The sequence below is a fragment of the Pleurodeles waltl genome, chromosome 2_1, assembly GCF_031143425.1.
Source record: "Pleurodeles waltl isolate 20211129_DDA chromosome 2_1, aPleWal1.hap1.20221129, whole genome shotgun sequence".
Classification (NCBI taxonomy): domain Eukaryota; kingdom Metazoa; phylum Chordata; class Amphibia; order Caudata; family Salamandridae; genus Pleurodeles; species Pleurodeles waltl.
This window is the reverse complement of record NC_090438.1, coordinates 565,488,211-565,514,115: the sequence shown is the minus strand read 5'-3', so window position 1 is coordinate 565,514,115 and position 25,905 is coordinate 565,488,211. Positions and strand designations below refer to the sequence as shown.

General features: G+C 41.7%; 1 protein-coding gene across 1 annotated transcript in view; it reads right to left on the bottom strand.

Annotated features, from left to right (window-relative positions):
* The window catches only part of STAC (SH3 and cysteine rich domain), a 1,272,108-nt gene that overhangs the window by 64,167 nt on the left and 1,182,036 nt on the right, over positions 1-25,905 (bottom strand). Inside the window, exons 9-10 of the mRNA XM_069214962.1 lie at positions 17,915-17,966; positions 17,670-17,807 (exon numbers count right to left, since the gene is read on the bottom strand). Of these exons, the coding sequence (XP_069071063.1) occupies positions 17,670-17,807; positions 17,915-17,966 (190 nt within the window). The remainder of the gene's footprint in view (positions 1-17,669; positions 17,808-17,914; positions 17,967-25,905) is intronic.

The following is a 25,905-nucleotide window of genomic DNA, read 5'->3' as shown; positions in this document are numbered from 1 at the left end:
GGTACTGAAACCATAGAAGAAAGAATATGGGTAATTTGGTGTTCAGATATGTGCAGAGATTGAAGCCACACATAAATAGCATGATCCAGCAGCATTTGAGTTGGGGGCAGAACAAATTGATTGATGAAATCCTGCAGCACACAAAATATTTTAGTGATGAATTGGAACTGAAGCAGAAAAAGTTGAAAGAAAAGGTCAGTGATATGGAATGAAAAGCTGCATAGAAAGCTAGTCAGAGTCCACAGTTGGTGCTGAATAGTGCTGGAATGAAAGGAGTGCAACAGCAGGGAAATAGCGTTTTCAGCTGAGTGGCAGAAGATGTGGAGCTCAGGTAGACCCGAGTGGTGTGGGTAATGTCCAGACTTTGAAAAGAACAAATCTGTTTCACACATGTGGAAATCTGGGACATTGGAGAAGGGAGTGTTCTCTTAATGTGAATAATAATCAAATGCAAAATGGAGTTATGCAGACTAAAGGTAATAATATAGTTCAAATACTGAGAGTTGAAAGACACTAAGTGCAAAATGTAAATGTGCCTCAAGGACAGCAAATACCATAAGCTCAGCAGCGGACAAATGCATCCAGATAGAATTTTAATCAGATTGCAAACATAGATGTGAATCAGTTGGCATCACAGTTCCTTTAATAGATCTGAGTGATTAGGACTTTTTAGAGACATTCAGTTGGATAGCTCAGATGACACAGACTGCATGCTAGGTGCTTCTTAGAAATAGATCAACATGGTCCCTATGTGGATATTGCTGTGAATGGTCACCATGTATCATTTCTAGTCTACACAGGTGCCACACGTTCTATTGTCAGAACAGCAGAAGTACTGAATTTACCCCTTTCAGGAAGAAAAATTCAATTTTGTAGGAGTCACAAATAAACAGTTTCCCAAACCAGTGACAGAATCTGTTCCCATAAAAACTGGTTCCTCTGTAGATGAGCATCAATTTGTGGGGTGCAATTTAAGTCCTGTGAGTTTGCTAGGAAATGACTTCTTGTGTTAATTAAAGTGTTCCATTAGCTGCACACCCCATGGAATAGAAATCCAAACAAATGACGAGAATGTACTATTTAAAATTGTAGATCGAGCCCCAAGTGTCACATTATACCAAATGCTGACCTGTAGTGATTTGGCAAATAAGCTGATAGACACTGTATCACCTAAAGTTTGGGATGTTTCAGGAAAAGAGATAGGACTCATTAAAGAAGCTGAACCTGTAAAAATAACAGTGAAACCAAATACAGTGTACCCAGAAATGTCCCCATGTAAGATGACATCCAAGACATTTGCAGGAATTACTCCCCTGATAAATTGTTTAGATGAATAGGGTATTCTGAAAGAGATAATGGAAGTTAATGTAACTCTTCTTTTATGGGACTGCGGAAGGCCAATGGAAAATACAGCATAGTCCAGGACCTTAGAAAGGTGAATTGACATAGTAGTTTCATGTTGCCCCATGGACGTGAATTCAGCAGTGATTTCATTTTAAGTTCTTTGTGAAGCAGAGTGGTTCACCATTATTGATTTGTGCCAAGCATTCTTTTCCATACTGATGCATGAGGAGAGACAGTTTCTCTTCTTATTTTGGTTTGGCAGTCATGTTTTGGCATGGTGCCACGTCCCACAAAGGTCCATCCATTTTTAACCATATCTTGAAAAAGAATCTGGAGTCACTAAAAATGCCCTATCATTCAGTCGTGGATCAGTACATTGATGAACTACTTGTGGCATCAAAAACTCAGGAAGTCTGTAGGAGAGATACAATTGCCCTTTTGAACACTTTAGGAGAGAACCAACATACAGCTTCCCTGACACAATTTCATTACTGTAAGAAAGAAGTTCTGTATTTAGTTCACCATATTGAAAAAGGTGTAAGGAAGATGTCACAAGAAGGAATCTCCCTACCACTCAGAGAGAAGTCAGAATGTTTCTGGAATGGTTGGCTACTGTTGTCAGGGGATTCCAAACTTTTCCCTTTTGGCCAAGCCATCACAGAGGCTGATGCGCAATGATGTTTCAGATCCAGTACCATTGGATGACAACTGCAAACATTCCTTCACAGAGCTGAGAGAAAATCTCTTTTGTGCCCCTTCTCTGGGTATGCATGATTGTAACAAATGTTTTTTCTTCATACTACTGTGAGAGGGAGGGATGTGGTCTCTCAGTTTTGACACAGTTGCACGGAAATGCAAAGAAACCTGTGCCTTCAACATTGCCTGGTTGCCTGAAGGCTGTTGCGGAGGTAAGCGTCAGCATAGAACAGTGCAAAGGCATTGTTATCGGTCATTCCCTGAATGTTTTTGTTCCCCATTCAGTGGAATTTTGCTAACCCGAACCAAAACTCAGCATCTTTGACCCTGTATAAGCAGATCATTCTCGCTGCAGCCCATGTTAATTTGAAGCATTGTACTGTGTTGAATCCTGCAAATGTATCACCTACCCCTATACATATAAATGGTTGTATTGGCATGACTGTCTCAATGCTACTGAATTTGCACCAAGCTGAGACTTGACATTTATTTTAAGATGTTCCCCTAACTGAAAATGACTATGCCATGTTTGTTGAGGGCTCCTCTTTAAGAGACAAAAGATGGTACCCTGAGAACTGGTTATGCAGTTTGCACAGTCTCAGGTGTGATTGAAGCTTTATGGTTTTAACAAGCCTTTTCTGCCCAATCAGCCAAATTAGTTGATCTTATTAGAGCATGTTGTGTTTCTGAACAGCTAAATGTGACAATTTTCACCGATATCCAGTATGGCTTTGATGTTTTTCATGAGTTTCGACGGTTGTAGTCCCAGAGATGATTTATGACCTATCCTGGATCACCCATCAGAATTGGGGATACAGTTTACAACTTCATTAATGCATTACAGTTGCCCTCTCGAATTGCAGTTGTGAAGTGTGCCGCACATCGCAAGTCCATTGATTATGTAACATTAGGAAATACGTATGCAGATGAAGTGGCGAGATACTGCGCCCTAAGCTGCATGCATTTTAATAGAGGCACAGAGAGACGAGTCAAAATTTCCTGTTAACTGCTGTTGATACTTGAGAAGAAGTTAAACGATTACTGGAAGAATTGATAGAGGAGGAAAAGCAGTGTTGGATTAGAGCAGGATGTGTCAAAACAGATGAAGGTGATATTTGGGTTTCATGCGATGGAAGAGCTGTGTTACCAAATAGTCTGTTACGACCCATGTCTAGACATTATCATTGACAAGCACATATAGGTCGAGATGCAATGATTAGAACTTTTAGGCAGACATGGTTTAACCGCAGATTCAGATTGCTAGCAGAAGCTGTGTGCCACAGATGTGTCACATGGCAACAGATGAATGTAGGGAAACGTACAGTATTCACACTGAGTCATATAGGTAGACCAGGAGAACCGCTCAACAGAATGCAGTTGGACTTTATCGAGCTACCCGTATACAATGCACTGCAATGTATTTTGGTCATTGTGTGTGTTTCTTGTCATTGAGTTGAAGCTTACCCGACCAGGAGAAATTATAGCCTCACAGTAGCAAAGCTATTGCTAGGAGAGTTGATTCCACATTTTGGATTGCTAACTTCTAGAGTCAGACCAAGGGACACACTTCAACAGTAAGGTCTGAAAATGATCATGTGCCGCATTACAAATTGAGCAAAGGCTACATTGCAGTTGCAGACCTGAGGCTTCTGGATTGGTGGAGCAAGTTAACAGTACTCTGAAGTCCAGGCTGGCAAAGGTATGTGCATCCACCACATTAAAATGGCCAGACCCATTGCCTCATGTTTTGATGAGAATGCATAGTACTCCTGATAGGAAGCCTGGTTTGTCCCCTCATGAAATCATCATAGGGAGAGCCATGAGATTGCCAGCTGTGCCTGGGAATGCTCTTGTAAATATTACAGATGACTTGGTAATGTACTTTTTAAAAGGACTAGCTGACGCGGTTTATTTTGTGTCTCATCAGGTTGGAGAAGATACAGCACAACTGCAACAGAAGCTCTGCCATGACCTGTGTCCTGGCAACTGGGTCATGGTGAAGAAAGACATGAAGAAGTCCTGCTTAGAACCCCGTTGGAAGGCGCCACACCAGGCAGTGTTGGTCACTACAACAGCAGTTAATCACACTCACAAAGGTTTCAGGTCCCCTAGATAATACATCATCTGACCAGATGCTGCAGCAGATGCTGACCAGATGCTGTAGCAAAAAAGGTTGTACCTGGAGATAATTGGCCAAGTGAGCAAATTGTGCCAGCTGTACAAGTGTCCGCAACGATTGCCGAAGAAATTGAGGATTCCAGTCAAAGGTGACAGTGATATAACTTAGAGGTACCAAGGCACATCAAAGGTTGTCCAAAGAGTGTTCATCCAAGTGGAACAGTAAAAACAAAGTCCAAAGGCACGAAATTAGAGTTGATGGAGGTTTATTCTTATTGAAGAAATAATCAGTCAAAAGTACAGCCGACACGTGTTTCATCACATAGACTTTATCAAGGCTTTTTTCAAGGTGACTTTTCAAGGAATGTCACTAGAGGCAGAGACCATGATAAGCGTGATTAATGGTATCACCGTGCATTAGAGCGTCGGAAAGTCGTATCTAGAGGTGTCAGTGATACTGAGAGTCTAGTAACTCAGAGATCAAAAAGAAGGAGAGTATCTAGTAGAAAATACTCAGCATCTAAATGGACATACTTTGTAGCAAATGAATGAGAGAAGGAATTTGCAGAGGGAGATCCTTTTGCTTTGATAATACAAATCCACTTTCATTCATGAGTTTGTGTTTGCAGTGGAGATGAACTTCGAAATCTCATTACATCTTAATCAACAAATACATTATATCCTGGAAGGTATTATTAGTGTCTATGAGTTGTGTTTTTCATAGAAACATTTGAACTTTTATTAGAAGCTTTTTGAACATTTGCTAGAGTAAAAACGTGATGAACCTTTTAAAAGATCAAGGACATTTCTGTGAATAACTTTGACTTTTTCAAAAGAGACTATTTTTGATATTTTGCATTGCTTGACAATAAAAAGGACTAAAAAGACAGTTGATATTGTTTCAGCTGCATTTGCATTTTCTTTTAATTTGGTTGACATTATTAGGCCTTAGTGTGACACATATTACTTGATTTATCTGCAGATTATATGAAGGTAATATGGTACGACTGTTCAAAAAATAGATCTCTGGTACTACCATAGGACATTATTATAATAATAATTAATATTATATGGCTCTGGTTTGTGACATTTCATAGAGATGAGAGTTAATTTCATTTTCAAGTCAAGATTTGTATTAATGTTTAGAGCGATGTCTTTAAAACAATAATACAATAATACTCTTGGTTATAATTTCATAAAATAACCCAACCCCACAACAATCCAGTTCCACAAACCATGATACCCGCCATAAACTTATGCTCTACAAACGCAAGAAACACTATATGTCCTTCTTACCCTCAACCTATGCACATATCAACGAGGGCCAACAAGTCTTAAAAGCCCAAGCTTAATTTTAGACATTTTGCTAAGGCACATGCAATATTTAACAATTCCATATTTACCAAAAGTATGAGTGCTTCATTCCGATGAACTATAATATATTTTTATAAAAAGAGGTTTTAAAATCAAACAACAAGCATTTTATAAATGAAAACAATCTAATAAAAATAAACATTAACATTTTGAAACCTTAACCCACACCTGCAAATATTCTCAGTGACTGAAAATGCAGCAAATATTTCTGGCTTTTGGTACCATAAATTCAGAGCAATCCGGAATTTTATTAATAGTAAACACTGCTGCACATCTGGGAATGTGGATATAAACGGGAACACTCTCTGCTTATCCCAATATTCCAACGTAGAATTGACCAAGGCCTTCTCCCTTACATATTCTGGAGCCTAGCTGCTCTTCTACAAGCTTGTTTTAGCTGACGTTTCAAAAATGAAGAGCTTCAGACAACTTAATTCCTCAATGCTTAAGGCTGCAGAGATTTTCCCTGGTCTGTTTCTGACTTGCCCGGCCCATTTAAGTTCACTCCCAACAATTTTGTTGTCACAGTATGCTGATACCTTCTGAACCTTGGAGGACCAGAGTTTATCACAAAATCGCAGGGTTGATTTGTAGGCCAAGGGATTCCAGGCCTGCAGATCCCCATCCAATCACATTGCTGGGGCCATTGCGCCTTTTGGGAGGCCTAACAATTGCTTCAGACACTTGGCTTCAAACCTCCCCCAATTTGCCTCCCTACTTAGAATCAGTAACTTGGCCCCATGTAGGCATTGATCGGGTACAAGGGACCCCTAAAGTTGTTCTTGACATGTATTAATCTTCCTATTGTTGTGGCCACCTGCATCTCCGCTGACTCTTTATGTTGAGTCCAGTTCAATTTCTTAGTAAACTGTAGCGAATCCTATATTGTTTTAATGGGAAACAGAAGTTAGCTTAGGCTTCTGGCTTGCAGACCTGTGCCCCCGTCACCTAGTGACCCTACTTAGCTTGTCCTGTTTTAGCGTGATTATTTAATCATATGTTTCCAAGATGGCTGCATTGTTTCTAGTTAGGCCAATGTTTTAGTTTCACGTTATCAGTGCCGCCACGCTAAGGAGGCAATATCATGCAACAAAGATAAAAAACTGTATGTACTCACATTAGGTACTTTCCCTCTTCACGCTTTTGAGGGAATTGTTTACATCAGTGGTTCCCAACCTTTTGATTTATGTGGACCCCCATTTTAACATTAATGGAACTCAGGGACCCCCACTAGCTCATCATTGGAATCCGGGGACCCCGTCATCACTGGAAGCTGGGGACCTAATTTGTCAATATTTGTTAATATTTTTTTGTTTTCTAAGCAGTCGCGGACCCCTTGAGAAGGCTTCGTGGACCCCCAGGGGTCCCCGGACCACACGTTGGGAACCACTGGTTTACATAAATTGCCGTCCCAAGCACGTCTTGTCATCTATTGTTTGGCAACAGACCTTCATCAGGGGTCCAAGCAGATCTGTGTAAATGCACCTCACTTAGACAGATAGTCAGAGGGATTCCGGCCAGATGCCATCCCTGCTACTGATGCTGCACATCGCATTAATGCTGACCTAGTCTTCGTGCCCCTACGAAGTCTGAGATAGAGACCTCACTCCAAGCTAACAATGGTTGGGGGGGCTCTTCTCATGGACATGGCATTCACAGATTAGGTTTATCACACCTAGTGCTCTTTAGGTTAGAGATTAGGTTCACATTATTAGGGTATTAGGACATATTTTACATCTGAAGTCATTTTATGCTACTGCAAGATGGTGGGGGTCTTTGTATTAATGACTCTCGTCTTTACTATTCTGTTTCTTGCATTGTTTATTATTCTGATTATTGCAGCCCATGCAATTTATAGTAGATTGCAGTTTTGTTCAATAAAACCTATTTAAGACTTTACTGCATCTCTTTCGTTGCCAGTTTTTGATTGAGACATATGGGTCATGTGAGAAAGGGGTACTCTTTGTTTGACCACGACACTCCCTGAGATGTCATACTCTTGAGTCCATGCCTAAAGGCTGCCACAAATCACCTTTTACTGTTTCGGTTTTTGGTGAGGTGCTGCTTGTGAGCCGGGAGGGTTGGGACAACAGTTGCGACTTGTTGTAGGACTGGCATAGTCGCCTACAAACATAAGTACTGTCATCCTCAAACCAGCAGTCAAACTATGACAAAACAACATGCCTAAATATCTATACAAGGCTACCACCTCCAGTCTCCTAAACCCTAGATGCCATTTGAACAGTTTGTAAATTTTTCCAAAAGCTATTTTTTGGTTTCTTCCACGTTTATCCTGAGTTTGCTATCTTCGCAATAACTACTAAATCGAGTCAATTTACACTGTAAACCTACTGGGGTCAAGTCCAAAATAGCCAAATAATCTGCATAAAGTAGGCATGAAAAGTGGCTACCCCCAATTTTCAGAGAAAAAGAGTTAGTCTATACAAGTGTGCCCAGAAGACCGGCAAGAAACAAGGAAAGAGTGTAGGAGCTAAACACATCCCTGCCATAGTCCATTTTCTGAAGGCATTATTTTTGATGGGGCCCCATTTAATTCAAGTTCCACCTGGGCCCAATTCTGAGAGTACAAACTCTGAAGAATTACAAGTAAGCAGGAGGGTATTTTCACTAGCTGCAACTTGTCCCACAGGATAATTTAATCAACCAAGTTGAAGGCCGAGCTAAAGATGATGAAACAACAGTACAAATTCCACGAAGTATCTGTTGCATTTTGCCCAAGGGCCCACAAATTGAAACAATGATCAATCATGGAATGCCCTTGCTTGAAGCCGCCTTGCTGTATAGGGATCCGATTACTGCACTCAGTCCCATTCTTAAGAAAAATGAGGATTACCTTTGAGTACAATTTAGCGCCCACATCAAGAAGGCTTATCAAGCGAAAATTACTTGGGCAACCTTCTCCCTTTTTTTGTGGATCAGTTCAATTAATGCGTACTTCTAGCTCAGCTGCCATACGCCAGTCTTTGTTATTGCTAAAAAGACTTGGGAAAAGAAGGCTCCCCACCACATCGGAATTGACTTTAATACAACTGCAAGCACGCTATCATTCCCCTCCGCTATGGTTAAGTTTAGAGAGGATATCAGTTTAGTTTAGCCTGTACCAAAACAAGAGTCCAAAAAACCCTCTTCCCATTGTTGCCAAATCTTTCTCACAATTGACTTCCCTACCTGTTATGTGTTACTTAGGTGGGTAACCCAAGCAGCTTCTGGGACTGTGCACCTTAGGGAGGAGTTAACATTTCTTCATCCCCTATCAACTAGCTTCCAGAACTTGATCATATCTTTGCTCTGGAGGATACTAATCATACATTCCTAGTTAGAATGATAAAAAGCCTTCTTTTTCACCCTAATCAAGACCCCATAATCCTTCTTCATGCTTCTGTAACCTTCTCTTCCACTGGAGTTCACCTTAAAGCACCACATCATCCCTTCTGTCCTAAACTACCTCCTGACAATTTTAGGTGAGCCCTCAGACCATTCATTCACTTTTCTGATCACTTTTGTTTCAGTGGAGGATCTACTTTTTTCTATTTTGGCTTCTGATCGGTTTGATGGGTGTCAATCCGATTGGTGCATCACCAATCTTTTGGTTGTTTATCACTTGTATATGAGAATAGTTTCCATAACTAATTCAATTGGTTATTTTGTCACATATTTGGATTATTTATTTGATCACTATAACCTTTGTAAATCTTTGTTTTTTGTTATATATGTATATTAATCTTTACATTTTGCATTGTGGTTTTAGGTCACATTGGCTTCGGTGGTGGTTCAATAAGTATTATTTGTATCTAATAAAGAACCATGTATGAATTATTGTTTAAGCAATGATGAAGTCTACTGGTGTTATAACCTCCAGAGACAAAACATGTGTTAGCTAGTGTGTGTTGGAAAGAAACAAGTTATTTACCTGTAACAGTAGTTCTCCAGTATTGGAAACTTTCTTAGATTCACATGCTTGAATAATTCCCCATCGTCGAGATGGGAGCCTCCGGGATAATACAAAACCACATTCAATTGCATATAAAGCTCAGAGGCACTAGGCCTCTTAACTTAGTAACATCTCACAGTCATTTTATAAAAAAGGACCAAACTTAAGGGACAACCAATCAGCTCTCACCACCTCTTAGAACCCTCCTTGTGAGGAGCTGATTTCCCTCAGATTTTCCCAACACAAGTGCAACAATAATCTAGGACTGAGAAAAATGAAGGTGAGCTCCCCAGGGGAGGAAGGGTGGGTCGCATATGAACCTATGAAAGTTTCCAATACTGGAGAACTACAGTTACAGGTATGTAACTTGTTTCTTACTCCAGTATTGGAGCTTTCATAGATTCACATGCTTGAATCAGAATAGTAAGCAGTGGATAACACATTTTCATCCTACAAATAGTAGCATATCACTTTGAAATACGAACTGGTATGATATTATGTACATACACTTCTTGCTATGATCTACAGCATTATAACAAAGAAAAGTGATATAACAGAAAATAAGTGGATGGAGGGAAATAATTATTTTAGGTCACCGTCATTGAAACAGGTTTTGAACGACTGCTTGACCAACGGCTGCATCCTGCAGAAACAATTCTTGTATAGTGAAAGCTTGAATTTCACAAACTCTGTGCGCCAAAGTAAGGGCGAGAAGGAGAGCCACTTTCCAAGTGAGGTACTTGATGTCCGCGCTGTGAATCGGCTCAAAAGGCTCCTTCATAAGCTGGTCAAGGATGATGTTAAGTTGCCATGCCAGCAGGGGAGGTTTTACTGGAGGAAAAGATCTGAAGAGACCTTTGAGAAATTGCTTTACCAATCTGAGAGAGCATAAGGATGGTTTGCCTGGTACTCTTCTGTATCTGGAGATGCCAGCTATACGGACTCTGATTGAGGAATGGGCTAGACCTGAACGTGCCAGTTGTAATAAATATGGCAACACTGCCTCCGGTGCATAGGAGAGAGGGTGCACATTTTGGGTTTTGCACTAAACACAAAATCTTTTCCATTTTAGTCGATAAGACTTGCTGGTACTAGCTGCACATGCGTTAGCTAGGACTTCTCTGCATTCAGACAGTAGCTCTACATGGTCAAATTAATTGTACTCAGGAGCCATGCATGCAAACAGAGAGATTTGGGGTCCGGGTGCCTCATTTGCCCCTGATTGATGGTAAGCAGGTCCGGGATTGGTCTGAGCCTGATGGATGGAGAAGCAACTCCGTGTACCACGGTTGACGCTGCCACACTGGAGTTATGAGGATCAGCTGGCAGGGTTCTGGCTTCATCTTCCTGATCACTCTTGCGAGGAGAGGAATCTGAGGAAAACTGTACACATAGATCCCTGACCATGCGATTGAAAATGCATCTCTCCATGACCCCTGTTGGTGATGCCAACTTTCATAATGTTGGCATTTGGCGTTCCGGGAGGATGCAAGTAGGTCCAGATTCGGTTTTTCCCACTGGTCGAATATTTGTTCTAGCCTCCTCTGGTCTAATTCCCACTTGTGGGAGGATGTCGCCAATCTGCTTAGCGAATCCGCAATGGTATTCTGCAGGCCTGGGACATGCTCCACAGTGATGTGGATTGAGTGGTGAATGCACCATTTCCAGATGGTTTGTGCTTCTCGAGAGAGTATGCAAGACCATGTTCCTCCCTGCTTGTTTTGGTAGTGCATTGTGGTGGTATTGTCTGTCCTGACAAGCACTGCTGACCCTCGTATCCTTGGAAGGAAGGCTTGCAAGGTGTAATAGACTGCTCTCAGCTCGAGAAGATTTATGTGGAATAAACGGTGAGAGGGCGGCCACTTGCCATTCACTAGAAGGTCCTGCAAGCATGCGCCCCATCCTGTGAGCGATGCATCTGTAATAACAGTCATTGGAGGAACTTGTGCCAAGAAACGGAGACCTTTGGAAATGTTCTTGGGATTCGTCCACCAATCCTTGGAAAAGGCCATGTGCGGTGTGACGAGGATGGTATCCTCAAAGGAACCTTGTGCTTGCATCCATTGCTTGTTCAGTTCTTCCTGAATTGGACGCATTCTGAGGTGGCAGAATGAAAATGAGGTTGATACATGACAACTTCACGCCCAGCAAGGACTTGTACTGCCGAAATGAAAGACACCTTTTTCTTTGGATGCGCCTTGCCAGCTGTATTAGCCTTGTTTGTCTGTCCGGCGCTGGATAGGCATTTGGCTCGTTGAGTGTTCAAGGTAGCCCCTAGGAAGGCTAATCAAGTGAATGGCCGCAGGCCCGATTTTTCCTTGTTGAGCGTAAGGCCTAATTCCTCGAAAAGGTGTAGAGTCACCCTGATTGAACTTTCTGTTGTCTGGACATCTGGAGCTTTTACCAGCCAGTCGTCGAGGTAGGGAAAAACCTGATGTTTGTTTCTCCTTAGGTAGGCCGCCACTGGTGCTAGACATTTGGTAAAGATTTGTGGTGCTGAACGTAGGCCAAAGGGAAGGACCTTGAAATGGAAATGTTTGCCGTTGACCGCAAACCTCAGGTACTTTCTGTGGAGCGGATGAATGGAAATGTGAAAGTACACATCGTGAAGGTCCAGAGAGGCCATGTAATCTGCTTTGTTCAGAAGCTGGAGAACATCTCGGAGGGTGACCATATGAAATGTTTGCTTCTTGAGGTATTTGTTTAGCTCCCTGAAGTCCAGGATTGGCCTCCATAGGCAAGACTTTTTTCGGATGACAAAGAAACAGGAGTTAAAACCCTTTCCCTTCTGGGAATGCGGAACAGACTCTATAGCCCCTTTCCTCAGCATGGTTGCTACCTCCAAGCAGAGTAGACAAAGTTGTTTTTGATGAACCTAGGTGTCCGAAGCGGATGACATCCAGCACCCACTTGTCTTTGGTTATTTGTTGCCAGCTTTGTAGATGATGTTTCAGAATTCCATGATAAATTGTAAGAGGAGAGTGAATAGGACGTGTCATTAGACAGTCATTGACTACGCGTGGATTCTTTAGATTGACGCCCCTGTTTGTTCTTGTGGTAGGGCCTGGTACATACTACAGGAGGTGGTTGCCTCAGCTGGTACTGGGTTCCAGCAGGTTGAAATGTGGAGGAATAGGCTGGGTACCTATATTGTTGGTATCCACCACGAAAGGAAGGCTGACCTCTGCCCCTAGCACCCCGAAAGGGCACGTTCCTATACTGCAGAGTGCCCAGGGATTTTGCAGTTTCTGTATCTGCCTTGATGGCTTGAAGGGCTTCGTCGACGTGCTTGCCAAATAGAGCTTCCCAGTCGTATGGAAGATCTAGAATTTTTGTTTGTACTTCTTACTGAAAGTTGGTGGCTTTGAGCCAACCTTGACACCTCAACACCGCTGAACCCACGAGTAGTCTGAAGCCCATTGCCGCTATATCCAGCTCACAATCAATGATTTCCGCTGGAGATTGCTGGCCCTCTATCAGAACTTTCATAGCTTCTGGTTTGGAGGTGTCTGGAAGTTCTTCCAGTGAATGGGAGATATCTGACCAGAGCTATCGATCGTATCTGCCTAGCAGAGCAAGGCAGTTGGCCGCCCTTACCACAATAGCGGACATGGAAGAGAAACGCTTGCCGATGTTATCTAAGTGCCTTCCTTCTTTATCTGGTGGTGATGTCAATGGCGTAGAGGGGTTCCTGGAGCGATGTTGGGCGGCCCGTGATATTACGGAGTCCGGTTTCGGATGTCCTGAGAGGCAAGCTGGAGCAACCTCCGTTGGCTTATATTTTTTACCAGTCTCGGTAGAACCGCAGGGACCGTTGCTGGATTATGCATAATTTTTAGGTCCTGGCTCTAAACATGGTCTATGATGGGTATACCTCTGACCATTTTCCTGCAGGGCTCTTCAAAGACATATAGGAAGCAGTCCTGCTGAGTTGCGGTCATTGGAAGATCGAACCGCGTGGTGGCACGCTCAAGCAGGTTATGGAAGCCACCTATATCCTCAGGCAGAGACTCAACCATGGGCGCTGTAGGCGAAGCAGGAGCCGGTATAATATAATCATCCCACTCATCATTATCAGGCTGTATCTCACCTTCCTCCACATCCTCATCCGAGGACACCTGATGTCTTGGTGTGGAAAGAACAGACTGCTGTGACCTTGGCTGAGGCGCTTGATGCGGCTGGTGCAAGAGAGGAGTTGCTGGCGGAGGCAGAAGTATTGGCTGTTGCACCGATGAAGGCTTGGCTGGAAAACGTTCCTGATAATCCACCAACATTGCTTGCAAGTCAGAAACAAGCCCAGGGGGAAGACCGACCAATGTCGGCTGCTGATAATAGCCTTGGGTGTAGTATGAAGCCTCATCATCATCAGAGTATTCTTGGCACTTAACCCTTAACTGTGAAGGGCTGCTGGCGACTCCAAAAATACTCTCCTCATCCGAGTCATCTTCATCCAAGAGATGGGAGGGTAAAAGGCTGGAAACCTTGCTAGGAGATGTAACTGAGGGCGTTAGGTGATACTTCTCTGCCCTCCTGTGAGCATCCTGGTCTCCTGATGACAACAGAGGCAATGACCTGGCCTCTGCACCTTTACTGCAGTCTTCGTCATCGACAAGAAGTGTGCCGTCGACGGTGATGGCGTCAACTGTGGCATCGTCGACGAGAGCATCTCCGTATCGATCGTTGGCGACGTTGGGAACGTCGACGGTAGAGTCATCGTTGATGGCTGGAGTGTTGTTGATGGTTGGTGTGTCATCGACAATGCCATTGACGGTTGTTGTTCTGTCGACGAAGCCGCCGTTGGTGGAAACAGTGTCGACGAGCCCGTTGACAGCGGGAATAGCGTCGACAAGGCCGTTGATGAGAGCGTTGACACTATAGGGCGTGCTGTCGACGAGGATGAACATATCATCGACGAAGAGTGGGATCTTGCCATAGAGACAGGCAGTGTAGCGAAGGTAGAAGTCTTCGTCAGAAGTTGGTTTCTGGAAGGTATGCTTTAACTTGAATTGTGATGTTGGCGGCTCAGAAACAGGCTTCTTTTTGGACTTAAAGTCAGAAGCTTTAGTCTTCATCTTTGAAGGGCTACCGGTCTTTGAGGATGCCTCAGCAGATTTTTTAACAACTTTTCTTGGTCATTCCTCTGAAGAAACTTCAGATTGTCCGTTGACAGGCGTTTTCATCACAGAAACAGAAGAAGAGGCATTGTCCTCATCAGACTCTGGGTTGTCCCTGGATTTTAACTTCTGAAGCCAGATGAGAAGACAACCCTCTCTGTCTTTAATGTTCTTGGTAGAAAATGTTCTACATACCTTGCAGTCTCTAGGTTTATGGCTTGGATAGAGACAATACATACAGTCCTTATGCTGGTCATCAACATGCAGCCTTTTCTTCATGCAGGTAGCACAAGCTCTAAAGAGCCCTTTCTTAGGTGTCTCTGACATGTTAGTCAGTTTGAATCACCTTGAAGTAATCCTGAAGAGAGAAAATATCAAATTACACTCAGACAGAATTTCTGAGAGAAAAAATTAGCAAGTTTGGTCCTTTTTTATAAAATGACAGATGTTACTAAATTAAGAGGCCTAGGGCCTCTGAGCTTTAAATGCAATTGAATGTGGTTTTGTATTACACCGGAGGCTCCCATCTCGACGACGGGGACTGATTCAAGCATGTGAATCTATAAAAGTTCCAATACTGAAGTACCAACAAAGATTAACTGACTACTGTATTCAAATAAAGATCACAAGAAGACTGAAGACAAAGAAATTGAATAATGATTGTTGTCAGAGTGCTTGAGATTCCTTTTTCACATTATGGACTTTGTCCCCATTGGAGAAGAATTGGTCGCTTTTCTTCATCTCTGATTGCCAGTTTCTTATAGAACTATATATATTGTATATATAAACCCTTTTCTGTTTACAATTCAATTGATGAAGTATGTTTGCATAAGTTCACTATTTAAGTTTTTGAACATAAGATTTTGTTTATGTTTCTCACTTTTGATGTACAAGATAGGTTAGTTTTCACTCCATCATGGAACCACTTTTTACGCTATCTAGTCCTTCTTCTTTCTTAGTATTTATACTACTCCAATATGATGCTGCCTCAGAACACCAATACAGCCCTCAGGGCATGAAGCAGGAGTATTCTCATAGCCAGTAAAATGTTATTCAGTTCATTGTGGGCTCACTTATTAATGTAATTCTATCAAGGATTCTCTCTAATGCTTGAAATGTGAATCTCTGTTTTATATCGTCTTTAGATTATTCTTATGGTCTCTGACATTAATCTTTTTTCACGAATTAAAACTGATCTGTGATACTGATATTTTATACTGAGTGTATGTGCAACAGAAAACCTAGCCACCACTTTTGTTGAATGAACATAACTGCAGTTTTTAACTCCGGTATTTTAGATGAATATCTGAGTTTTTCTTTTATAGATGTTGAGGTGTAAAAACCAAAAGCTATTCACAAATTCACACTAACATCTTTTGAATGAATTTCTGTTTTAGTTTTTATCATACAGTACATCCACGAGTTCCTTGCAATGGACCCTTCATAAGAGGCAACTCACAGCAGGTTTGGCCACAGGCCCTGGCCAATGGCTAGGCTCTGTGGACAGGCCCTCCGTCCAACCCTCTATGGATAGCCATTACAAGATGCACACAGCCCTTAGCATGCACAGCAGGGGATGGCCACAGGGCCTTAATGGAAGCAAGTCCCTCTCCCACTTTGCTGCATGCAGCCAACGCTTATCTGTGACCATTGGACAATGGCTGTAGCAGTGACCTGAATAATTTATTATCCTTTTTTCACAGGATTTGTTAACCTTATGCTGCACTGGATTTAAGAATCCTGAGACCCAGGAATCTGGGTTTCAGGAATCTCATGATGATATTTTTTTTCATAACTATTTAACTGCCAAGGTAGTGTCTTTTTGGGACCCTTCCACCTGGGCCTTTGACTACGGTAGCATCAATTTGCACCCTTGCGCATTTTTCCTTTATTGTTTCCCCAACACATTGCTCCCTGCACCAAATTGATTAATGGTAACTCCAAGAAGAGTGTTTCTGTGATGGCAAGCCAATCAGGATGAAACAGATTCATGAATCCACCACTGGATGTATGAATTTGCAATGGACGATGGGAGGAAATGCTCCATACTACAATGGGGTGCCCTTTTTAATTGGATTCATGAAACCTCCAGGAATTTACCAATCTGTGAAGAATCCGTAAGGTAATGGTCTAGACATCGCTAAAATGTAATCTCTTCATGTCCAACCTGAGCACCTTTTTCAACACTAATGCCTTGAAAACTACTGAATGGCTTTACATCAAACCCAGCAAAGGCACTTCCTTGAGTAAAGTTATATCCTAACACCAAATTTAGTGTACTTCCATTCAGCCATTTTGTTCTGTAGCAAGGAGCAAATAATCCTATGGGAATTATTATGTGAAATTGTACTTTTGGTACCACTACTTTTTTTCTTGGAACCCTACTTGATGGATCTGCACAAAAATTCCCAAAAAGAGCCCAACGTGAATTTACTTTTTTTGCAAAGTTTTGCAAATTCTTTGAACAGCATCAAAATTATTAAGAAAAAAAAATGCCTTTTCTATGGAAACTTTGACCTAACCATAATTATGCTGGTGATGACATAGAAATACATCCACTGATCTCTTGAATTAACACTTTGAAGTTTTATCAATTCTCTTACTACAATAAGGGTTTGTATCAGGGATGACTTTATATTGACCATCTCTGCAGATCTCTTTCCTCTACCTCACCTATCCCACCACAATTAGACTGGGTTTCTGTCTTAATTGCTGCATTGAGCACAGGACATGTGAGTTGATGTTTGGAGGTCAATTAAGAGTTCCATACGGGACCTGGCTGGTAAGTCACAGCAACCGATCAATGTAAACCATTTGCACTCTCTCGCTCTTCTTTCCACCATCATCCTCTTAAGTACTACAACCCAAGACTGAATAAGAGCATCACTCTATTCACTCAGGCACAGCACCATAACACTTCACACATATAAATCATTGCAAATATAACACTCAAGCAACCATTCATTCACTGAATGAAATGTGGTGCTTTGTTAGGGTAATGAAGTGTCATACAAATGCAATTACAGTTACAATTAAACTCTAAGGGAATGGGTAGGATGAAGGACACAGACCTGGTTTTCTTTCAGAGATATTTGTCCCTGCTCCTTGCATCCTATAAATGTTCTTGTGCACTTGAAAATCCTCTCTTCTGGGTGCACTCTCTGAACAAAGTTGGCAGGGAAAAATCCAATTCTTTCTTCAATCTTTCCCTACAAAAAAAATAACATGACTGAACTATTTTCAGGTACCATCTTCATCAGTTTGGTTTCAGTTTTGGGTACGTTTCCAAAAACATGATGTATATAAGTATACCTACCTTCCACCAGTCTTCATTACTGTCATCAAGAATAGTAAGCCTGTCTCCTGGCCTGCAATTAACAATGACATAAACAGGTTTAATATCTACAGTTTCGCTTCTAACAGAGCAGCATCTGCTAATATAATCAATCATTACAAAAGGGCATAGCGTATTGTGCATGCCATCCCTTGAATTACGTTTCTATATTGCTTGTGATTATATGGTTAAATGGCACATTAAAGCCAAACATTAATTTCTGTACTGATGATCGCTGCTATAAATTCTCCTTCTGTTGACTACTCAAGGAACCTGTGGTTTACAGCATCTGGGCTTTAAAACTGCAAAACGTGCAATAGTGGCTTTGGAAGAACAGGCAGACAGGGGTATCACTGAGGACCAATTTTGAGTTATTTTTTAGTCTGTGGATGTGAAAACAGAGAGAACACAATTATTTTCTTTAAAGCACACTTTGACAATTATCAATATAAATGAAGACTTGCACAATGAGTTAAAGGTAGGTTCTCTATTGACTGCCGTTAGGCTTGACATCCTCAGCGGTGTCTCCTCTAACTTTTCACCTCTGCTTTTCAAGTAATTGATGTGTGCTAGTCTCTGTTTTTGGTGTTTTTTATACTTTGGGCACTTTACCATTGCTAACCAAAGCTAAAGTGCAAATGCTATGTAAAATGTATGTGTAATTTGCTGAGCCATGACATGATTGGCATATTTGACTTACTAGTAAGTCCCTAGTGAGGTTCACTAAAAGTGCCTAGGGCTTGTAAATCAAATGCTACTAGTGGGCCTACAGAACTGGTTGTGCCACTCACATTAGCAGCTGTGTCAACATGGCTCAAACCTGCCACTGCAGTGTCTGCAGTTTTAAACTGCCAAATCAACTTGGCAAGTGTACCCACTTGCCAGGCCTAAACCTTCTGTTTTTATACATGTAAGGCACCCCTAAGGTAGGCTCTAGGTAGCCCCATGGGAAGGGTGCAGTGTATGTTAAAGGTGAGAAATTTAATTATGTGTTTTACATGTCATAACAGTGAAATACAGATACATTCAGTCTTCACTGTTGCAAGGCCTATCTCTCTAATAGGTTAACCTGGGAGCTGCCTTTAAATATTGTTAAAGTGCAGATTCCCTTTGAGAGCAGATCGAAATTTGGAGTTTAGGGTCTCTAAACTCACAATTTAAAAAATACATCTTTTTGTGAAATTGGTTTTTAGATTGTTAGTTTGAAAATGCCACTCTTAGAAATTAGGCATTTTCTTGCTTAAACCATTCTGTGACTCTGCCTGTTTGTGGATTGCCTGTCTGGGTAAGTTTGACAGTTGAGCTGTTTGTGAATCCTCTCTGGGCAGTGAGACAAAGAGAACTGGGGTGCAGCCTGCATATCCTGATGAGCCATCTGTGCTAGAGTGGAAGGAGGAGTGGTCACTTACACCTGAATGGTATGTGCCTGCTCTCTCACGATGCAGTCTCCAATCCACTGGTGTGTGTCTGGGTCCTGGCCTGGTCAAGGCAAGATCTTGTGAACAACATAGACTTTCCTTTGTAGTGGACCCAAAACCCCAGACTTTAGATTTCTTCAAGATCACTTCTGGATTCAAGAGGAACCTCTGCCAAGGAGAAGAGCTGAAGAGCTGAGGAGAAGGGCTGCCCCTGTCTGTGAGAATGCTTTGTTGGGTTATCCTGCAGTTGCTGCTTCTGCTTGTGAAAGGGGACAAAGACTGGACTTTTTAGTATATTCCTGCTTGTGAAGAATCTCCACGGGCTTGAACTGAGCATCGCTGACCTAACCAGAGAAGAAACTAAGCATTGCTGGCAATTTCCGATGCACGCTAGCCTGTGCGGCTTTATATTTGACACTAACCAGGTACTTTGTGCAAAATCATCGTTTCCATTGTTTTCTGTGGAGTAAGACTCTTATTCTTTTGAAAATTCATATTTTCACTTTTGTATGTTGGATCTTTGTCATTTTGGTCTTGTTTGATTTAGATAAATACTGCCTATTTTTCTAAACTGGCGTGGTGTCTATTTTGTAGTGTTTTCACTGTAATACTGTGTGTGTTGGTACCAATACCTTACACATTGCTTCTGAAGTTAAGCCTGCCTGCTCATGCCAAATTACCAAGGGGGTGAGCAGGGGTTAACTAAGTGTGATTCTCCTTTACCCTGAATAGTGTGAGGGTCCTTGCTTGGACTAGGGGTAACCTGACTGCCAACCAAAGACCCCATTTCTAACAACTCCCTAATTAATTCATGACTTAATAAGGTTAATATATAAAGTCCCTGCATTACACCCTCATTCCCAAACTTGTCTCGGTTCATACATCTAATGGGAAGGTTATCTAGCAACAACCAACCCACTGCCAAATCTAACAGGCATCTAATTGCCACCTTTTAGCCTCTTCCATGTTCTCACATGTGCCCATAAAAAAAATTCAGCTCTGAACCCCTCCTGTGTTTCAGTCTCATCTATAGACAACTTGGCAAGAGACTATGGGCCAGATTTACAAGAAACTGGTGCAGTGCAGTGCTGCACCAAAATCAACAGTGCTGTGCCAGTTTTGACATGCAGGGCTGTGCCGTATTTACAGCGTCAAAAGCAATGGGTGTTGCGATGGAACACAAAGCAATACCCATTGCATGCACTTCTGATGCAGGAAACTGCATTGGAGGGGCCCATATTTACAAGGTGGCGTAAAGCCACAAAAAGTGGTATTACACCTCCTCGTAAATATGGAGAAGTGGTTAGCGCCACCAGAGCTTTGCAAAAGGTGATGTTCCGGTGGCAATTCGGCCTTACAAATCTGGCCCTAAGTAGCAGAATAATTTTTATTTAGTGCAATGGTGTGCTACAACCCAAGTTGCAGTGCTGCATTGCCCAAGAGGGAGAAAACTGTGTAGAGTTATATTTATAAAAAATGTCCTGCTGCTGTCATCTCCCCTACTATTGCACTATAAAGGCTGTATATTCCCTTTGCAACAAGGTACTGAGCTGTGTGCGTGCTATATAGCATAGGATGTGTGCTAGAAGCATAGTCTTCAGTACTCAATCATATGTATAGACAAATCCTGAAACATTCTGCACATTATATGTATGCTGTGCATCGAGACTTTACAACCCTTCTGCTTGTGAGCAACAGCTTTAAGGAGACAGTATTGTTTTATGCAAAGCCTTGTATGGCTTTCTTTGAACCGACTTTGAATCTATGAGTGTTTGCACAGATCCTCCCAAGTAACACCATGTAATGCTCCTCTTGAAGCAAAGTGGTAAGCACCTTTTCAGACTAAAACAGATTTTGGTGCTGGAAAGTAAACATCCTTACAGGATTCTGAGTAACTTTGTGCGACTATGCATTCAATTTTACTTTTGTAAAGTCTTTGTAAATCCAGGGCTTTCTGTATCCAGTATAGATTTAGATTAGGCTTTGTGTCAACTTCTTGCTCATGATCTGAAGGGTTTATTGTCTAACACAGTTCCATGCTCCCAATTTCATGGCTTCCCTTCCTGATCTTTTGTGTGTTCCACTCATGGAGTATTTTGAGTGAACGTTTCATCCTTCCAAAGCTGATGACATAATCTTGCATTGTAGTGTAAGAGACACTATTTCGTCACTGTTGGGTACTGGGTTACTGGTTGAGGGGGGTGAAACCTTACTCAAGCAGCAACCACAGTCAATGTCAGGGTGAAACACGTAAATTGCAAATTAACCTGTGCTTAACTCTCTGGTAGCTTGGCACAAAAGCAGTCAGGCTTAACTTAAAGGCAATGTGTAGTTTTTATGCAGCACTTCAAACACTAATAAAGTGAAACACAACCCAAGAAAAATTCAACTCCAATTTAGAAAAAACAAAGTAAAAGTTAGTATATTATTTAAGACCAAAACAACAAAAATCCATTTGGCGGACCTGGAGATATGCAATTTTAAAGATTTAGGTGAAAATAGTGCGTAAAACCACAAAGCACCAACTGTGGTTATCTGACCATGCCAGACCAGGACAAAGTCACAAGTTCAACCCAGCTGCAATGAAGCCAAGGACCAAGTTAGGCTCATTGAACAAGGTACCTTAAATCCTGGTTGAAGAGCGTTGGAGATCTCTCATTGAGAATGTGTCGGGCAGCGGCCATTCTGAGGAGCTGCAAGGCTGCAATGAGAGCTCCTGCATCATTGTTGAGAATGCTGTTGATCAGGGGCTTGCTATGCGAAGTCCTGTGTCAAAGATGGGTCACATATTGGAGGCTGAGGGGCTGTGATGTGGAGTTCTGTATAGTAGTCACAGCTATATAGGGCCTACCCTAGGAGTGACATAGTGACATATGTATTGAAAAGGAAGGTTTAGGCCTGGCAAAAGGTTTATCTGACCAGGTCTAAATTGCAGTTTACACAGCACACACAGGCTGCAAAGGCAAACCTGAGACATGTTTAAAATGTTACTTAAGTGGGTGGCACAATCAGTGCTGCAGACCCACTAGTAGCATTTAATTTACAGGCCCTGGGTATATGCGCCAACAGGATATAAGCCACTTTCACCAGGCTTAAATGAGGGAGCAGAAACACTTTAACGCTGGTTAGCAGTGGTAAAGTGCACAGAGTCCTATGGCCAACAAAACCAAGATCAGCTAAAATGTAGGATTAAGCCAAAGAAGTTTGGGGGAAGGCCACCCTAAGTCTGGCAGGTCTAACACTCACACTCTGTCTGCCCACACACCCTTCATTACCCCTATCTTTTTATTAACAAATTAGCTCCTTTGCATCCTCTGGCCCTCAGATCCCCCTCACTATGAGACCACCTACTGAACTGTATCAGTTCTGGTCATCTTGATTTGGTTGTTAAACCATTTTAAGATGGTATGCGCACCCATATGCAGTGGCCATCTTGAAATTAGTTTCAAGAAAAATGATGTCATGATGGCTGCCACACATGTCTGCACATGGACAGCAGCCATCTTGAAATTATTTTTCTTTAGTTTTTTACATGAATGCAGACACACAATGATTATCTTTAAATTATTTTTCTTAAAGCATAAAAAAAAATTCCAATATGGCTGGCACACAAACATGCACGTTTGTGATGTCTATGTATGGATTTATCTATGTAACATTGTATAGCACAACTCTTGCAAAATGGCAGTGTAGTGTTATGCAGAGTCAAAGACAAGCCTAAAGTCAGCAAGTGATAGGAGTGGTTGCTGGTTAGGGGGCAGGAAATGCATTGTGATGTAGTGTTCTTTAAAGAAGTATGTATTTTATTCATTCTAAACTGGAGCAGTGTTAGGGTGGTCCTATTGGGTTCAGTGATGTTGTTCTAGGTCCTCAGTGCATGTAAGAAAAAGGACTGCTGCTGTGTTTTCTCTGTTAAATACTTTTTAGTTTCCAGACTGATGGTGTCTTGGCTGCAGGTGTGGTAAGAACCACCAGAGATAGTGAGCTTGTCTGCTAAATAGGCGGGTGCCAGTCGTCATGGCATTATAAATATTGCATCTGGTTCAAAAGATGGTGGAGACTGGCAAAGGGGACTAATGGAGTTCTATCAGGATGGGTATAATGTAGCTATATTTCTTCAGGCCCTGAAAGAGGCACGCTGGGATGTGTAGGTTGCCCTGAAAGGGTGATAGTAAAGAGTCTGAGGGGCCATGCATCAGAGCTTAGCCACCATACAGATGCTAGTGTGTGATTGTTTGGACAGCAGAAGTCCGTTTCAGGCAGAAATTGTTTCAATTTCTTTAGAAGAGAGACCTGCTATCGGCAGTCTTTATTTATGGCAATATGCTCTTTGGGGGTGAGGTTGGTGTCCAGGGTGAATCCAGGGTCCACATGTACACAACTTTTTTCCAGTTGCAAATGGGCCGATTCGCAGATTCGGCACTTTTGTGACTGGAAAATGCTTTTTTGGTATGTACAAAGCCCAAACTGTGATTCAGTAACTTATTATTGAATCACAATTTCGGTTTTACGATTCATTATAAGGAAGGGGCATGTTGAGGGCATGTTGAGGGCGTCCCTTCCAAATCTCAAATCAGAAAGGTATGTATGAATGCTTTATGACTGAAATGTGGTTGCCAAACATTGGCAGTTTACCACCAATTTCAAATTGGCGGTAACCCATTGGCAAATTGGAAGGGGTCTCCAAGGTATCCCTTCCCCTTTGGGAATGGTTGCGAAAATATTTTTTAAGAGCAGGCATTGGTCTCAGGGATCACTGTCTACTCTTAAAAAATGAAAGTTAAATGATGATTAATTTTTTCTATTTAAAATGCTGCCCATTTCCTTTAAGGAAACGGGCTACATTTAAAAAAAATGCTTTATCCAAAAGCAATCAGAGACATGATGGTCTGCTCATCCCTATGATTTTGTGATTCCCAGTGGGTCACAAAGCGAGACCTACCTCATGAATATGAATGTGGAAGGTCTATTTGTGACCCCCTGAGAATCGCAAATGAAACTCAAATGAGTTTCATACATTTTAAATTGGGATTTCCTAATGGCATGAAATCGCAATTAGGAAATTGCAATTTCATATCTTATTAACCTGTCATTAGGGAAAGCTGGGATTCAAAGCCATCTTGAAAAGATGTATTTTTTGCTTTCAAGAGATATTGTTCCATAAGGGCTGCCACACATGCATAAACTTCAATATTCACTATGTGGAATATATCAAATACATTTTTCATCTATTTGGTTTTCGGATGGGCTCATATGGTTCAAATAAGATTTTTCTCTGTGGTTCTACTGTTTTCAATGCTAAATCATCCCAACATTTTATTAAAGGACTTCTTACATAGTACCACATTAATTTTACCTATAAGATGTGTATTCTGCAAGACAGCTTTATTGAAATCACTGTTCTAATTTAACATCTGAGAGACCATCACCCATAAACCATTATTCTTTGGTGCTATGCTGGAGAGAGAAAGGGATATATCATTGGTTGGATTGCACAAGTGACGTTCTCTAAAGTCTGTTTTTCCCTTGTGGCCATATTGTGTTATCATAACTAAATCACTTTACTTCTTCATGCCTCATTTTCTGTCTATCACATTTGAGACAATTCAGTCTAGGATGCGTGGAACACAAAAATATCTTTGCATATGACTAAATAGACACCATACTGTTACAAACAGAGACCAGCCATTTGTAAATTACACTTGGCCCTGTTCCAGTAAGAACAGTCCAGCCTGCCAGGCTGGGTCCTCTTTACAGAGGAACACAAGTATCCCCTTAGTGGTTTCAGGCATGTTGGCCCTTCTCAGTAGGGTGTAGCTTAAGTTGGTTCAGTATGCAAGGGACCCACACCTGGGCTTACCTGCCACACATAGGGCATCTCACTCAGAAAAATAACTATGTGATGGGTGGTATGCTTGAACTAATCTCAGGAACTGACAATTACTTAGGCCTGATTCTTGTCAATCAATTTTTGCTCACGTTGTTACTCCAGAGAGAGACCAGCCATATGCAAAATGGGCTTGGTCCTGCTACAAAAGGCTTAGTGAATGGATGTGTAGGCATGGATGGAGCATCTATGTTGACATTTCCTTGGAGGTTAGCATCCAAATCTAAGCTGGAATTAGATGTGCGGCATCTAGTTCATTACCAATGAGTACATTCATTTTCACAGGTCTTTGGGGGGCTATTTTCACATTTTGTGTGGAAACCTATTGAAGAGTCTGGCATGTTTTTGTGTTTTGATAAATGAAAGGACACAAACAAATGCCACTTTGAAACTTTGAAATAGTCCCAGGATGGGTAGACGGGGATGAGGAAGAAGATGATTCGATGTAATATTTGAATTACTTACTAATATTCTTCTTTACTCTGCAGTGGTATTGGAAACGTTTTCAGAGTGGGGGTGCTGCCATCAATGTTACATCTTCGAAGTCATAGGGATTGTGAAAAATCCAGGTGTCACTCAAAGAATAGGTGTAGCGAATGAGCCACATCTATTCAGCAGGAGATTAATGAAAATGTATAATGGAGCCAGAGGAGTTTTTTTGAACCCAC